General features: G+C 27.1%; 3 protein-coding genes across 5 annotated transcripts in view; 1 reads left to right on the top strand and 2 right to left on the bottom strand.

Moving 5' to 3' along the window:
• Nucleotides 1-769: 769 nt before the first annotated feature.
• On the bottom strand, nucleotides 770-8,407 carry LOC105425760 (insulin-degrading enzyme-like). 2 transcript variants are annotated; one of them, XM_089073879.1, is made up of 14 exons: nucleotides 8,227-8,407; nucleotides 7,415-7,611; nucleotides 6,541-7,041; nucleotides 5,889-6,091; nucleotides 5,395-5,643; nucleotides 4,875-5,264; nucleotides 4,305-4,414; nucleotides 3,791-3,935; nucleotides 3,398-3,508; nucleotides 3,190-3,313; nucleotides 2,849-3,052; nucleotides 2,279-2,571; nucleotides 1,801-2,010; nucleotides 770-1,586 (listed from the first exon to the last, which is right to left on the bottom strand). In XM_089073879.1, the coding sequence occupies exons 1-14, from the start codon at nucleotides 8,229-8,231 to the stop codon at nucleotides 1,344-1,346; spliced, it is 2,985 nt and encodes a 994-aa protein (XP_088930005.1). In that variant the 5' UTR covers nucleotides 8,232-8,407; the 3' UTR covers nucleotides 770-1,343. The 2 variants fall into 2 exon arrangements, with proteins under 2 accessions (XP_088930005.1, XP_088930006.1); XM_089073880.1 differs by lacking the exon at nucleotides 2,849-3,052 and having other exon boundaries at nucleotides 8,227-8,406.
• A 2,112-nt stretch (nucleotides 8,408-10,519) lies between these two features.
• On the bottom strand, nucleotides 10,520-13,602 carry pasi1 (septate junction component pasiflora 1). 2 transcript variants are annotated; one of them, XM_011636669.3, is made up of 7 exons: nucleotides 13,411-13,602; nucleotides 13,071-13,141; nucleotides 12,738-12,832; nucleotides 12,498-12,597; nucleotides 11,716-11,903; nucleotides 11,575-11,625; nucleotides 10,520-11,485 (listed from the first exon to the last, which is right to left on the bottom strand). In XM_011636669.3, the coding sequence occupies exons 3-7, from the start codon at nucleotides 12,822-12,824 to the stop codon at nucleotides 11,402-11,404; spliced, it is 510 nt and encodes a 169-aa protein (XP_011634971.2). In that variant the 5' UTR covers nucleotides 12,825-12,832; nucleotides 13,071-13,141; nucleotides 13,411-13,602; the 3' UTR covers nucleotides 10,520-11,401. The 2 variants fall into 2 exon arrangements, with proteins under 2 accessions (XP_011634971.2, XP_011634970.2); XM_011636668.3 differs by lacking the exon at nucleotides 13,071-13,141 and having other exon boundaries at nucleotides 13,411-13,600.
• Nucleotides 13,603-16,389: 2,787 nt separating this feature from the next.
• The window catches only part of LOC105425794 (rho guanine nucleotide exchange factor 17), a 56,215-nt gene continuing 55,755 nt past the window's right edge, over nucleotides 16,390-16,849 (top strand). Inside the window, exon 1 of the mRNA XM_089073876.1 lies at nucleotides 16,390-16,522. The gene's annotated coding sequence lies outside the window, so the exon portion shown is untranslated. The remainder of the gene's footprint in view (nucleotides 16,523-16,849) is intronic.

The raw sequence follows: 16,849 nt of genomic DNA, 5'->3' as shown, positions 1-16,849 counted from the left end.
ATTCAAAATGTAAATAATTCTGTGCAATATCTGTATTGTTTTAATTAATTAATATTTTATTAATATTTAATCAATATTTTAATTAGTTTTAATTAAATTTTTTCATAATTGGCTAAGAAAATATAACTAATATATATCAATATTAAGTAAAGTTAACATCTTTTTATCTTTTTTGTAAAATATAAATATTAAATAATAAGAAATCATTGCGCAATATGTATAAAAAACAATATTAATACTGATTATTATATTATTATTATATATGCAATATATTAATATTAATTATATCGCAAAATTATTATACTATTATTATAAAACTTTATAGCTGTATATTTCTTTTAACACAAAGAAATCTGAGAGCGATTATCTCAGCCTTTTTCGTAGGACTGTCAAAGCTTCCTGTACACTACCGCCAATACATATTTTGAGCTTGGAACTGCTTAACTACATCCATTTTCTACTGCTGATAAAATCGCAATCAAGTGTATACACAATTCATGAATTAAGAATATTTAATTTATATAATCATAAAGTGTGTAAATAAGAAACTTATTTTACATAATGTTTTTTAACAAATATTTAAAACACAAAAAAATGACAGTTTTACAGTTACATTTTGTCTATAAATTAATGAAAATATTATTAAAAACATAATTTGCATGTGCCATGTATTTTTAGTGCTAAATATCTTTTAAATCATATTGTCAGAAACATCTGTATTACACATACTATTCAAAAGATATAAAAGAAACAGGAGAAAAAAATACAATTTAATTTAATACATACTATATTTAATTTATTAAAACTTACAATATAAGTTCTACATTAAATTGTGCTTTATTCGTAAAAATTATTTATGTACACATAAAGCTAACAAATTTTGTAAAAAGATTATCTAAAAAAATTAGATTATTTTTAACAAAAAATATTGTACTTAAATACATAAATGTTAAAATTTTATAAAAACCTATAATTATTTTTAATGTACATTATTTGATTGAATAAATAGAAAATAATTTTAAAATTGTCTAAAACAAAGTGTACATAAAATAATATTAATAGAGCAAAAAAATTTATACATGTTAATTATATAACTAAAATTTATACAATTTCAATAATATTTTGAAAATAAATAATATCAGACTGGTTTTTAATAATAAACTGTATAATTATTTATCGTGAACTAAAAATGCATGTCAGATTTTTCTAATTTTAATTTCGCTAATAAGTGATTCATTAATTTTCATAAAATAATGAATCAATTCTTTTTCTCAAACAATACAAATTAATATTATGAAGTATAATGAATGAAGATAAATTCATTCATTTATTTTACTATCTTATCATTTTTTTTCTAATTTAGAAGAAAATATATCCTTTGAAGAGTACTCTTTAAATGGTTTTAAAAGAGGATATAAAACTTGATTATCTTTAAATGACATGATATCGTCAATTTTCTTAATTTTTTTATCAATCGGTGAATCGGCAATCTTCTCTGTTGTGTAAATTGAATCCTTTTCTGTTAATATTATCGTAGGTGGTATCACATGTATTGATAATTTAGGAGCTTTATTAAGTACATTTTCCTAAAATATTGTATAAATGTATTAATTATTCTTCAACATTCATAAAAATATAATTTCTTCATAAAAATAATTTCTTTCAAAAAAGTTATATTATATCTTCTATAAAAAAATTATATTCTATATTTTTCATTTATTCTTTCATAATAAAATGTCTTTTTTCTTTAATTATATATTTTGCATGTAAAACGAAATATAAAGCATGAAATGATCTTACCTTATAGAAATTAAGTAATTGCTGCTGCGTTATCGTTTTTAAGTAAGATATTTCGATATTTTCTCGATCAAAGTTATATTGTTGGATTTTAATCTCACTCCAATATACATTGCATTGGGCATTCAATGTTTTTGGTTTCTCCAAACGTAATACAGCCACAGCTTTCTTGTATTTCTCGAATTGCTCTTCAGGCATGGTAGCTATATAGTCCTAAAATGTTATAGTGATGTTAATGATATATTCCAATAGAAATATAATTGTATAATATTATATAGACTAATATTAATTTAATAAAGACATAGAACATGTAGTAAATAAAAAAAAAGGAAAAGTCCTTACATTTTGGTTAACACATATTATGTATATTAACATCTTATTATATAATAATATCTATTATCTGTTAATATCTTATTATTGTTATTACTATCTTAGTTAATATCTTATTATTGTTATTATTATATAAATAATTATTACTTACCAACATGGAATTCATAAACGAATTAATCCTCCTTTCGACATATTGTGGATGCTTGTCACCTTCAACTACAATTTGCAAACCTTGCGTACTAGTTGTTTTATGAACGTCACTATATGCCGTATAAGCTAATTGTTCCTTTGTTCTTAGAATATGGGAGCAAGGCTCAGAAATAATTTTTTCCAAGAGTTCTAAGAGCATATTTGACTCTGTTGATTGTACACCAATCTGATAATATATCATTGTACAAGACTTTTTATGTAACTTATTTTCCGCTTCAAATAGAAAATGATAATCTATAATAAACATTATTATATAATATTATGTATTGTACAATATAAACAATATTAACTTATTGGAATGGGAAGACAGGGAAAACATTTAATTTTTAAAACAAAATCTTCATTAATTAGATAAAAATTAGGCCTTTTTCATATATAAATATAAAATATAAATATACAAATTAGTGGAAGTGAGAAATTCATATTAAAATTATGTCTTTTTATGTTAATTAATATTTTTTACATTAATGTTCAAATTTGTTATAAATGGGATTATGTTGCATATACTTACTATCTTCTAGTTTAATTTCACGCTTTAATTCTAAATGCTGTTGGAAGAAAGGTACTTCGTGAGACATCTTATTTATCTTAGATTTAATTAATATACCTATATCTATAGCTTCTAGCATAGTCACATTACCATATATTAAGCTTTCCACATGAACTTTACTAAGTAGCTGTGATATAAACCGTTGGAGTCTCTCGGGAGTTAAATCTAATATATTAAGATGTTTCTTAAGAATTAATTAAAAAAAGTTGCTAGTCATTTTGCTAAAGTTAAAATTTTTGAAAAGGAAAATAATTTTTAAAGAAACAAATAAAAAGAGTACACAAGTTGTATTCTATACTTACAAGCAGTTAATTTTAATAATTCATCTTTGAGCCAAGTTTGCTCTGTTGTCAATAAAACGTGAAGATAGTAATATGACTGGTCAAGAGGCTCCTCAACAGCAAAATTTATCAAATTTCCAATATACTGTAAATTATTAATAATTTTGTATAAAAATGCTGCATTTTCATTAAATTAAAAAACTGATTATACATTTTTTATTATACATACATTTTCCTTCAGAGTTTCAAATCTTATTGGATCAACTTTAAAATTTATCATTTGATCCATAATCTTTTCGAGCAATACACGTTGATTACTATCGTAACCATCTATATAAAGCTAGAAAAAGATTTAATTTTTCTCTTAAATTATAATTTTTTTTCCTTTTTATAAATTTGTTAAATATTATTATATATAAATAAAATTAAATATATTTATAAAGAACAAGTTACAAATTAAATTTTATTTGTTGATTTTTGAATAAATAATATTTTATGCTAATATAAAATAGCATTTATTTTAGATAATTTTAGTAATAAATTAAATAATAATTGTTCAAATAGTATTCAATGTTATTTAAATGATATTTTTAGATCATTGATGTTGTATACATGTACTCACTTTTATTCCATATTTAGTATTACGAAAATTCCACTGCAAACCAGCTAAATTAGCATCATGTGTTTCTTCATTTAGAGAATCGCGAAATAGATCGATAAATATATCAGTAAAATTGGTACTAACAGGATCCATATAAGCAAATGGACTATAAATTAAAAACAAAATAAATCTTGTACAATTATGATAAAAATACATTTTTTTTATTAGAAAAAGGTTATAGTATTATCTGTATTCAAGATATCTTTAATTAACAATATTTAAAGATACATGATGTCGATTTCATTTTTCTAATAATATGATTTCAAAGATAATACATTTATATTCATATATTACAAGTTTAATTATTTTATTGTTAAAACTTGTACAACTTGGCAAAATAGGATTTTATCTTATCACAATAATTTATCTTATCACAAACCTTGAAGAACTGAAAGATATTTTAATGATTTATATAATAAATCATACATTTGGTTAAAAAAATAATGTACCTCTTACCATCATTTTTATTGCATACCTGACGAAATTAAAGATCATCTTCGCTTTTGGTACAAGAAATTCGTTATCTTTTTTATACCAAAGCTTTATAAACGCATTATCTTCCAAAATAATAGGAAACGGTTCGATCTATAAAATTTAAATTATTAGTGTACGTAATGATTGTGGAAATAAAACTACAAGCTAAAATTAAAATCGATGATGCAATCGACAGAAATTCAAAAATAAAATCCAGGTTTTGTACCACTTCTCTCTTCAATAATCTTGGAATATTTTTGCTGTACACGAATTTTAAGTAAATATATGTACTTAAGTATTAATTTATACAAATTAAAAAAGCTATTATGATACAGAAGAGAGAAATGGTACAAAAGCTGGATTTTACTTTTGAACTTCTACCAATCGACAGTTATATCATCGATTTTATCTTGTAGTTTTATATATATATATATATATATATATATATATCAATATTATATTGTAGCAAACATCGTGAGTAACATAGTGTAGGCTTTACAAAGATTTTATATTAAATATTTTTAAATAGTACTTAAGAATTAATATTGAAGAACACAATAATTTTAATTACATTAGTTTCAGATTTAATATCGAATTTAGTCGCTATAAATTCATTCTTGGAAGGCAATTTCAAGTCCGAGTTATAGCCAGCGTTATTCCACATATCCATTGCTTCCTTGGATATCTTCTCTTTCTTGTAATTAGTACCGTACCATCTTTCGGTATCTTTTGCTATATTTTCGTATGCTTTCGCGGCAATGTGAATTCTGATCTTTTCCGGTGTCAAATATTTTATTACTTCTCTAATCAAATCCGGTTGCCATTCGGTAATAGTATTTTCTGCACACAAAACTTCTTTCATGGGATACGCATGCAGACTTCTAGCTATAAAATATACGTAACGAAAAAGAAAACCCTTCTCCTTAAAACGAAAATTCATATTCCTAACGTCTCTATATTCCTGTAAATATAAAATCATATTGCTTCGTGTATAATATATAATTTTAAATTATAGAAGGTCCAATAAATTGTGGTACCACGATCTGCCAGACATTCTATATACAATTACGTTATTTTATTTTATCAATTACATTATAGATCCGTTCGACTGGGCCATTCAATTTGAGCATATTGATATACTGAAATATCATTTGAACAATGTCTTCAATATGCTCAATACCTTGCTCGGTTAAATCAGCAGAAATAGAAAAAAACCTGATGCCTTTGGCTTCCTTACGGTGTTCAGCTTTCAAAAAGTTACACCAATACTTGGCTTTCAAAGCTGACAATAACGAACCTTCTTTTTCGCTTCCAAGCAAATAAGAAACGTAATATGCGGGCTATATTAAAAAGTAAATAGTAAATATAAGCGTCAAATAAAATATACAAGTACTGTATTATAATTATTATAGTTTGTTTGATGCTTATACTTATTTCCATTATTTCCATATTATATATACACATATATAATAATATGCGTAAATATAATGTATAATATTATCATACACGATATATAAAATTATTTAAAAAAGCTCGCGCGCGCGCGTGTGTGTTTGTATGTGTATATAAAAATAAAAGAAATTACCGATGATCTGTAATAGTTCTGTAAATCAGGCAAAGGAAACCACACGACTAAGAGACTTATATTCTTTATCGGAACAATGTACCATATTGTGCCAAAGTGCTCATCTTTGAATGGATGTTCAGTCGACACTGGAGATCCAATTTCATTGTTTCGTATTTCACAAAAGAGATTTACTACCATGTTTTCGAGTTTATCTAGACTCTCTAAACATAAAATTTATTTGTTAATATGTAATAAATATCAGAAATATATAAAAAAATTACAATTTGTTCATGAAAAAAGGATTAGTTTTATTTAAAAGTCAAAACAAAAATATCTATACGTATTATCTTATATAATTTGAGATATTTAAATTTTTTAAAAATAAGTCAATTTCTTTTTCTTATTTCAAATAAACGTGAAAATTTTGTAGATATTTTCAAAAGCAAGACTTTAGCAATTTATACAAATATTTTTCTTCTTAAATCTTTTTTTAAAATGGGACAATGTATAGATATTAAATAATAAAAGATAAAAATGTATAACTTATAAAGAGATGTTCCTTTGCTCAATTTATATGTATATACCACAAACTTAAATATCTTTAAACAAGAAAGAATATTTTAAAAGAATATTCTATTCATGAACAGATTTTTGTATATCATTCTCATACCTTTGCCAAGAACACACAGTGACATCATATTAGCAGAATAATATTTCTCATAAAACTCAAGTAGTCTATCTCGAACATTAATGCCCTTTTGTTTCGGTATTGTATCTAATGTTTGTCTATTGCCTATGCCGAATTTTGAAAACGGATGATCGGCGCTCGCAGACGATCTGTTCAACTGCTTAAATCGCCAAGTATCATTTCTTAAATTTTTCTCATATTCTAAATTTATGATGTTTATCACGCTTTCGATCATGGTTTCCCCGAAGAGAGGTGCTATGAAAAACTGCGCAAATCGATCTAAAGCATCTTCCAACTTTTCTGGTGTTATGTCGAAGAAGTAACTGGTGTGATCTGTGTCTATCATGGCATTGGACTTGCCGCCGTTTTGCGACAAGTACTTAGCGTAATCATTTTCTTGAGGATATTTCTTCGTTCCCAAGGATAACATATGTTCGCAAACGTGCGCTAACCCAGGCAAATCATCGGGATCGCACATATGACCTGTAATATATTTTGTTTCTAATGTAATCTAATTCATCATGAAAGCGATAATTTTATAATTGTTAGTAAAAATATATAAATTCTTTATTGATATTGATTATTATCTATCTAAGATAAAATATAATTAACAGAACATAAAATCAGAATATAAAATCTCAAAACATGGAACTTATAGAAAATAGAAATACAAAATTTTTTAATGTAAAATAAAGTTAATATATTAAAGAATTTTAAATATATAAGGACTAAAAAGTATTTCTATATGATTTGCGTCATGCTATCTACATATAATATATATAAGATGAATAATTTTAAAGTTTTCTTCTATGATAATTTTTATAAATGTCATAGGTAAAATAAAAAATATAATTACCAATATTAACATCCATTGTAACAGCGCTTCTATCAGTTGTTGGATCGCTGATTAAAAGTACTTTCATTTTATTAGAGAGTAATAATCCCCTGTATAATCGATCGTCATTTTGTGATTTTATTATATCATCGTATCGTTTTTCCACACATTTATCAGTTGACATGGTCGTTGAAGTTTTGAATTCGGGAACTTTATTTCTAAATATAATAAAGAAAAACAAAAAGACTTTAAAGTAAATAGACGTGACTTTACTGATCAATTATGTTTATAAATATATATGTTTATAAATAATAATAAAAGATATTTAAATTAATACAAAACTGTAACTTATAAAAAAATTATTTGTCTAATAATCTCATCTCAAAACATTTGTTTGTTAGTATAAAATACATGAAATGTTATAATGTTATGTAAAAAATATTTAATAGTAAATAAAATGTTGAACAAAGATATTTAGATATTAGAAGAAATATTAATAATATGAAAATAACTAAATATAAAGAAAAAAATATTAACTTCATTTGCTTTAATCGAATAGAATATCAAAATGTATATAAATATATAATAAATAATTCAATTATTAACGTTTATAAAAATTCATTGTTGCAACAGAAATGTTTCGATCTTTAATATTGTCATCTTTAATAACAGTAAAGACGAGACAGTTTAATTTATTTTTAAATAGAGATAAATTAAATAAAACGTTATTCCTGATACATATAAGACATGTCAAAGTTGGTTAATAGAAAATTCGAGGCGCCTAACAATTATCTAACATATAAAACAGATAAATGAGAAGAGAGTAACAATACCTCATTTTAATTCGAAAATGATGAATTCGACGAATATGGTAGGCCTTGTCAGGTGCACATAGGTTCAAGTAAGCGGATGATGGCAAGTGGTGTGCTCACGTCTGCAGAGAAACATGAAAAGTAGACTGTGCGAATATGTGCGACATTGGCTTTTAATATGACATGTAGAAGGTGAACTTATAAAGTCGAAGGAAAACATGAAAAAAATTAGGTATATATATATATATATATATATATATATATATATATATATATATACACACACACACATACGATTGTATTGACGAGAAGCGATCGACAAGGCTTGAAGTTATAAGCGCGAACTCACCTTTACTCTTCAATATTTTTGAAGGATACAAAATTTAAATTCAAACGAGGATGCGTTAAGACCAAAATTACATTTTAATAAATCAAGAAAAAATAAAAATGTTGCCATATTTTTTGCAATGATTAAATTTTGTTGGCTAGATTTATTAAAATTTAAAACACAAAATTTACTTTTGATATATTTATATTAATTAAATAATTTCTTTTAGAAAAATTTGCAAACACATTAAAAATTATTTATTCAAAGCATTTAGTACAATTTATCTTGATAAAATTGAAATAGTATAATACAATGGATAGATGTGATAATTACGGGAGATAATTATTTTCTTAATAATGATCAATCTAATCCATATACCTCACATTGCGCTTAAAATTCTTACTGGCTTGTAATGAAGTGAACAACGACTTGAACTGTAATTTTCATGCTATTTTGTAAGCATATATATGTAGCGACAATTAATTATTATGACAATCGTTTATTCGTAACACAGATAAGATATATGAGACACATCTATTTCAGACAAATCATAGCAAATCTATTAAACAAAGAAGTAGATGTACGATATAATAATTTACATAATTACTTAAATTTAATTATTTAAAACAAAAGATATATTTAAAACGTAATAATTATAGTATTCAATGTTCAGTTATAAAAAGACACCTTGTAGCGTCTCGTGTCAGTGTTAGATATTATTTGGATTATTATCGAATATTTCGTCGTAGCCACATTGTATTAATGGTGTCGCCTTAAGCATTCTTTATGCGGCGTGTCTGCGCACGCGCATCGTACGTACGGCGAGTCGTGTCCCGCCGTCCCGCGTGCTACCATTCATCGACCGCCATTCATACAGGCAGGTAGCAGTGCGCGTCGCTCCGCGTTTCTTTGCATTTTTTCAATGCTCGATAATACCAAACCTTGCTGTATTCATAATATAACACTACGAATATAACACTACGAATATAACACTGTATTCATAATATAACACTACGAATATAACACTAAATGCTTATTAATGATTGATTCGCAAGTGTATCGAAACGATGCCTTTCTAATAAAGTATCATACATATCTCGCGCGATTTATTTCTTTGAAGTTTATAACTTTTTGTAAATGACTCCGATGGGTACGATACGGCCTTGACGTGGCGGAGGGGTTGAGTATTCCGAGGGGTTTCGTATCCCAAAGACAAAATACCCGTTGCATCGTTATATAACTTTAATATTAATGTTAGATGTAATGTTTAATATTAATGTTATTAATAATGTATTAATATAGCATAACCACAAGTTGTCAATTATATTACTTAATGTTATCGAAAGATATTGTAACGTGGAAATTAAATTTTCTTTGTAATATTGTTGAATATTTCGTCGTAGTGAAATTGTTATAGCCGTGAGTTGTCTTACGCCTTATACAATAAAAATCATAGTATAAAAGCCTAATATAACTGAAATCTGCCAGTAAAACTGTGGTAAGTAATTAATATAACATATTTTTGCCAAGTGTTATACTGCTATGAATATTCGCAATTGTGTACAAAATTGTTAATTATTGTAAGTAACAAGTGTCATAATATTCGATTTGCTTTTTATACTTTAAAAGAGAATATATCATGCTGCAACATAAAATTATATTTATTAAAAATATAATTCTATCTTCTAATCTATAATGAATATAATATTAATTATGACATTTTATTTTAATATTGTTGTTTTACATTTACTTTGTTAAACGAAATACTCTCTTTTTCACATGCGTGTGTAAATATATATAGCGTGTAGAAATATATAAATATATGTGTATATATACATATTCGTATAAATATGATAAATGTACATATTATATTAATCAGTACTATAACTAGCGTGCAGGGAGCTTTGATGATCTCACGAAAAATCTTACATAAATAACATGCTTTCTATATAGAAAGAAAGGAAAATAATAAAATAATGTACGGAATTATGTAATAAAAGATAATAATGGAATATTTATTTATAAAATTTGCTATATAATATAGCTTATACAATTTGCTTATATAATATAGCATATATAATTTGATTGTATATAAATTGTAAATATAAATAAATGCTTACTTCTATATCAAATAATGATTTATACATATATAGACTAATGCTGTAGAAAAAATAGTTTGTAGAAAAATTGTAAAATCTCTATAAAATGGTGAGAATAACGATGGAGCCATATAAAGGGACCTAATGCGAATTCTCAACTAACATGATATATATTACTATTATTATTTTGATTTCATTGTTCAACGAGATTCTAAGTTTATTATGGCGATCTGGACGGATATTTTAAAAGGCCTCTCTCAGTCTTTCCCATTATAAAAGTCTAACTTTGTCATCAATTATTTTATACATTATTAAAATGCTCTAAGAAAGGCGCTACACATATAAGATAATCAATTTCATATAAACATAAGAAATATAAAATTAGATTTCGTTTGATGCAATCTAAAATCTCTTTTTTTTAAACTTTACAAGTCTTTCTTAAAAATAAATATAATTAAATATATATTGTAAAAATACACATCATAAAAATCTTTAAGGATGATTACGAATTCCGAAAATACGCAAACGATATATGAATTCCATCCATATAAGAAACAAATTTTGTCTTCTTAGACATCCGTTGAAACTTTTCGATTTTATATAATAAAAGGACTGGAGAATTATGTGTTACCGTTAAATGATTTACGCATTCTTACTTAGAGTTTTATGAGTAAATGGAAATAGAGATTCTCTCTCTCTAATGTACTTTGGTGACAATAGATGTATACGTATTGCTTCCGTACATTGTGCTTTTCTTTAAGGCTTCTCTTTAAGGCCATAAAAGTTCTATGTTTGGAGACTGCAGTTTTGCAAGTATTCTGTACATTGATAAAACAACTATCCAACAGTATATCTGCAAAAAAAAAAAAAAAGAACGCAAAGGATATGAAGACCAAAAATAGCTTTGATAATCCGAATAGTTTATAAACAAAGTACACTTACGTTGTAAGACATCCAAAGCCAATTACATAATGTCGCGAATACAGAGTCCAACTGGAATAAAAACATGACATAAAAAAATGATATGATTACAAGTGTTGAATGATAAACAAGTCATCGTTAAAATAAAAAAAGAGAACTCACATAAATATAATAACCGCCTAAGAGCCACAATCCGAAGATTAATTGAAATAGGCAAACGATGAACCATCCAACAAGCCATGGCAATAACCACCCACGTACACCTTCTTTTACACCGTAAATCATTATGAAAGCGCAAATTATCAACAGAAGTAGATAAGTAATGAGGATGCCTCCGACAACTTGCATAGCTAAAAATTATATATATTTTGTATTTTTTTACACAAAGTTTGAACTTTATTGAAAATTGTTTAATTCACATAATTCCTTATCATCGAAAAATTCACTAAATGACTTGAATGCATCAATACATAGTTCCGTAAATATGCCAATAAATTTTAAAGATTTGTTTTGTTTGATTATATGTATTAAACCATCTTCAGTAAAGTTCAAACTCTCTTTTTAATTCAATTCTCTTTTTGTTTTATGCAAAATTTTATGTTAAATCCTTAATAAGAATATTTTGCGAATAGCAAAAGCAAAAAAAAAGATTATTTAAGCAAAACAATGAGTTCTTATAAACTTCTTAAGAATTTCTTTTCTTTCTTGTAAATGTTTGATTTCCTTTTTAATTGACGTGGAATTTGCGATTATTTTTGTTATCGCTTATGACGTGTTTTTTAATAATAATAATTAATGATTAAACATTGCTCAAGTTTGCGTTAGCGAAAGTACAATTTTGAAACTCTTCGTAATAATAAATTATATATAATTTTAACTTCTCAAAAGTTTTCAACTTTCTTCGAAATATTATTATTACATACTTAAATTAATTTTATACTTACATCCTCTCACATCAGCTTCAAACAATGGATTATATATTTGCGTGGAATCGCCACCAGTTAGTTGATAGGATATTAGCGTAATTAGCACTATACTAATTGCCTAAAAAAAATTAGATATTGATTTAGGTTTTTATGATATGATATAAGTGCAGTAAATTTTAAAACATTAAAATTATATTTTATTAGATTTTAACATTATTTCTAAGTTTATAACTTTTTAGTCAATTGAAAGACGCTTACCACTGTGTAAAACGCTATGGCGTTGCAACCAGTCTTGATACTATTCGACCAGATGCATGGCGACCAACAAGATTCCACGATCGGCATTGTTTACACTGAAATTAGAATTCGGAATTAAAAAACATAAAATATTCTCAAATTTCACCGGCTGCGATTATATTATCGAGCGGCTGTCACAAAACTTGGGCGTCGACAAGCATCAGAGTTACCAACGTAAATACGACGCATTGACGAAATTACGTTTGTAGAATCATTATAAAAATTAAAACAAAATTATATTGATGCATAAAATTAATTCAAAACCCAGACAAATATAAGTTAATATTTACTTACAATACTTTCGAATGTCTATTTTAAAGATACATCAGAAGTGAGCTAATAGTTGACAGTATTGCAAGTCCATGCTACAAGAAGCGGAGTAATCAATTGAGATGCGCACATTGAATTTTGTCTACGTAAAATGATCAAACACTATATAAGAAAACTAAAACATATTAATAATTTTTAAACAAAACACGAAATTTTTTTCTCAATACGATATTGATGCTAAAACTTGGGATACTGAAGATCACACGTTCTTCATTGCCATGGCACACGATGTAACAATATATCAATCTATGTACACCAGCACTAAGTCATTTTCAAAAATTGTTTTTTTCTCGATCATACTTACGTTTTCTGCGAGATAAATGTGGAAAAAGTGAACTTAATTGAATTTCTTCCACAATCGTGAACTGCCGCCACGATCACCAAGATTCGAATGCTTGAATCGTTCCGGAATAACAGCAGAACTGGCAAACAGTGCCATACACGCGTCGGTAGACCTACAGTTAATGGCGGCGAGTCATCATTAAGAATCCCCTCCACTTTCCAAGCAGGTTATGATGCCGGCTGCTCCCTTTTCTCAAAGTCTATGTCGAGCTACCAATACTCCAAACAGTTGGCTAAGGATATCATGCATAATGTGTCATGGCTGCAACTATATCTATATAACTAAGGAAGTCATTTAACTAAGGAAAATATTTAGAATTTCAAAAAAATTATTTTAAAGAAGCACACTTATTTATTTCTTTCTCTTTTTTATTTAATAGAAAGTACATTCAACATGTTAACGTAGAAATTTAATGTATCGTTAGTTAAATATACAAAGATGATTGTAGCAAATTTTATTTTTTATGAATAAAAGTCAACTCTAGCTTTCCTTTATTAATTTCTTCTTTATCAGTTTAATAAATTTAGCGATACAACAAATAAATTGAATCAGTCCGCCAGTTAGTGACACAGTGCAGCTGATATCAAATATAACCAGAGATCGCTATGTAGTATCTTTAAGGCGCCAGGTTTAAAAATACGTGTTCATCAGTTTAAACTTATTTATATCAACTTATTTCTGATATATGATTATATTTATAGTATTTATAGATTTATAGTATTATATTTATTTATCAGTGTGATATCATCAAAGTGTAATAAATTTTTGAAAATCGGGAAATGTAAATGGATACGTAAAAATGCAATTATAGCTTTCTATGTAAAAGTTATTTTTTTATATTGACAATATATCAAACTTGAACAATATTTAACAAAAGAGTGCAATATCTGCTATATAAAATAATTTAATCCTTATGAAGGTTAATGCTGATTTATCAATTTATCTAACAAGCAGGTACGACGAACTCAATGTAATAATGCTATCGCAATCATTATTTACACAGCGATTTACTATCTATTAATATCACAGTGCAAGGTCAATCAGGATAGAAATAGAATTGGCCACACTTATATCTCCTATTAAGCTATACGTTTGAAGGGTAGCGCAAACGTTACTTTGTAATTCATTGCGTACTTCAAAGATCATGAAACCTGTTGGGCAAGTAATAATTTGCATGATTCTTGCATTGTAGAATCTATTTTAATAATTTCTTTTGCCAATGAAATAGAAATAGCAAGATTAAAGTTATATATATTTATAAAAATTAAATAGAAAGAAAATATTGATTGTTTCATTGTAAAGATTTATAGATGTATACATATGTGTATTTATAAATGATATACATATATATATTTATAATCAATTTCTTTCCTTTTTATTTAATTTACTTAATAGATTATTTTTATTCTAAATTCTTCTTCTAAATTTATTCTTTTATTCTTTCTTCTCTTTTATATCTAAATAATTTATTTAATATATACAGTTATAAGCAATATACAGTTTTCTAATAAACAAATTTCATTATTATTCATAATAATTTTGTAATAGTTTCATCACTATGTCGTTTTTATTAGCAAGTCATATTAACGTTATTGGTGATTAATCCGCGGAAAATGTAGTGCAATGGTTTCGTATTACTCGGCCGCGGTTTCTGCGGTAGGTCGCCATTTTGGTACCGCAAAGGGAAACAGAAACCGGGTAGACTCAGTAATCAGCGATAATTCGATTACCAAAAAAAAAAAAAAAATGTGGGCGATATGAGAAGTAATATACGTATTTTACCGTTTTACGCTTTCACAAAAGACGGTGTAACTCAATCAAAATAAAATAAGTAATATTAAAGAATAAAGTAATATTAAATAAGTAATATTTTTTACTTTAATAAGTAATATTAAAGAAAAACAGCATTATCGAAAGGTCAAGAAAATCAGTAAAAATTCTGGACAGATACGTTCAAATATTTGCTTTTGTAATCGATGTGCGCGGAGACCAGAATGGTTTGTTGATTGGCCGTCATTGTCGGCCAGCCATGAGAAATTTCACGGGGCTCTATGAAATGATAAAATCTATTCACTCCAGGGAGGACAGTGCCTACATGCGTCTATAAATCCTCACTGTCATTGGGCGCAACAACGAAGAACGTAATGGATCCAGACGTTCCTCGAGATAGCGGTGCTCTAAGACGCCATAGATCATCAACAAGCAGGATTAACGTCATCGGGATTAGCAATATTAGGTGCAAAATATTTCCAGCCGGAAACGCCAGGACAGATAATTCGAAAAACAAGAACTGATTAAATGAAATAATAATGAGAAAATGGAATATGGTTGAACCGTTATTATTAACACCGTGTAGACATTTCTTGAAGAGAATGAAGAAAATAATTTTTTTTTTGAAGATATGAATTATCTACACTCATAAAATCCTACATTCCATTTTACTCTAGATATCTGGGGTTCTAAGTCAATTCTTGTTTTTTATCAAATAAGTTTCTTCCGAATAAAGCAGCACGTTATTCATGAATTTGTACACTGATGATACATAAGTTTAAGCTTCTTAGTAATCCTATCATTAGAAAATCGGCAGCTTTCAAACGCGAAGCAAGAGACATATCTTGTAGTTTCCTGCTGATGTCGACTGATGAAGAAGCTATAAATACACGTGTGTGTGTATTATACGTGCACGTTGATACGGATACCCCCAGTATCTTCATTCTTCTGTAACATTTTCTCACCCGCTCCCATATCGGCTTCCTCCCGATAGCTTCTTCAGCATCCGCTGGACCACTGTAAACTGCCTCTCAATTTAGGCGTCCAACTCGAAGCACCACGCCAGCTGCACACTTGCGCAGCATTGTCAACGTTGCCATCTTGTCGAGAAGGTACTTCAACGGTGTCAATGATTGGAACCAAGACAACTGTGGCCTGGCAACGTCGCGGAATCTTCACCAACACCCGGCACGTGGTTCTTCTCTCATGCCTTGATCAAATTGAGCAAATCGGAGTAATCAGTGAACTCAGCAGTCACTCCGTCGTCCCGCCGATGAACGCAGACGATTTCGAACTCATGCACGTATGTATTGTGTTCGTGACTGTTTACCCGACTTGTTGATCAAAGATCTATTTATTACGACTTTTGGCTGACATTTATTTTCTTTGAATTAATCCTGCATTAAACAATTTAGTCACGTCTAGCATATATGTTGCAAAAACATACGAAGATGCATCTTATTAAATAATAATTTTAAAAAGAATGCTTTCTGCTCTAATTGTATTTGTTAATTTTTAAAATTGCGAGCATATAAACACAATTCCTGTAGACTGAATTTAGATGTTGCAATGGGTTTGTATCGTTAAGAACGTTTATAACAGACTTCAAAATGATTATCTTTGTGATAAA

Source organism: Pogonomyrmex barbatus, unplaced genomic scaffold, assembly GCF_055798465.1.
Source record: "Pogonomyrmex barbatus isolate J1 unplaced genomic scaffold, ASM5579846v1 scaffold16, whole genome shotgun sequence".
In the NCBI taxonomy this organism is placed as follows: Eukaryota; Metazoa; Arthropoda; class Insecta; order Hymenoptera; family Formicidae; genus Pogonomyrmex; species Pogonomyrmex barbatus.
Note: the sequence above shows the minus strand (reverse complement) of the source record. Positions and strands in the feature narration are given on the sequence as shown.

Excerpts from the sequence above, each read along its gene's own strand:
- pasi1 (XM_011636669.3), bottom strand. The coding sequence starts at position 12,824 with ATGCCGATCGTGGAATCTTGTTGGTCGCCATGCATCTGGTCGAATAGT. Across the intron at positions 11,904-12,497 it reads TGAAGCTGATGTGAGAGGAT|CTATGCAAGTTGTCGGAGGC; the intron begins GTAAGTATAAAA and ends TATAATTTTTAG. Across the intron at positions 11,626-11,715 it reads TAGGCGGTTATTATATTTAT|TTGGACTCTGTATTCGCGAC; the intron begins GTGAGTTCTCTT and ends TTTTTATTCCAG.
- LOC105425760 (XM_089073879.1), bottom strand. Across the intron at positions 3,509-3,790 it reads ATACTAAATATGGAATAAAA|CTTTATATAGATGGTTACGA; the intron begins GTGAGTACATGT and ends ATCTTTTTCTAG. Across the intron at positions 3,314-3,397 it reads TTGAAACTCTGAAGGAAAAT|TATATTGGAAATTTGATAAA; the intron begins GTATGTATAATA and ends AATAATTTACAG.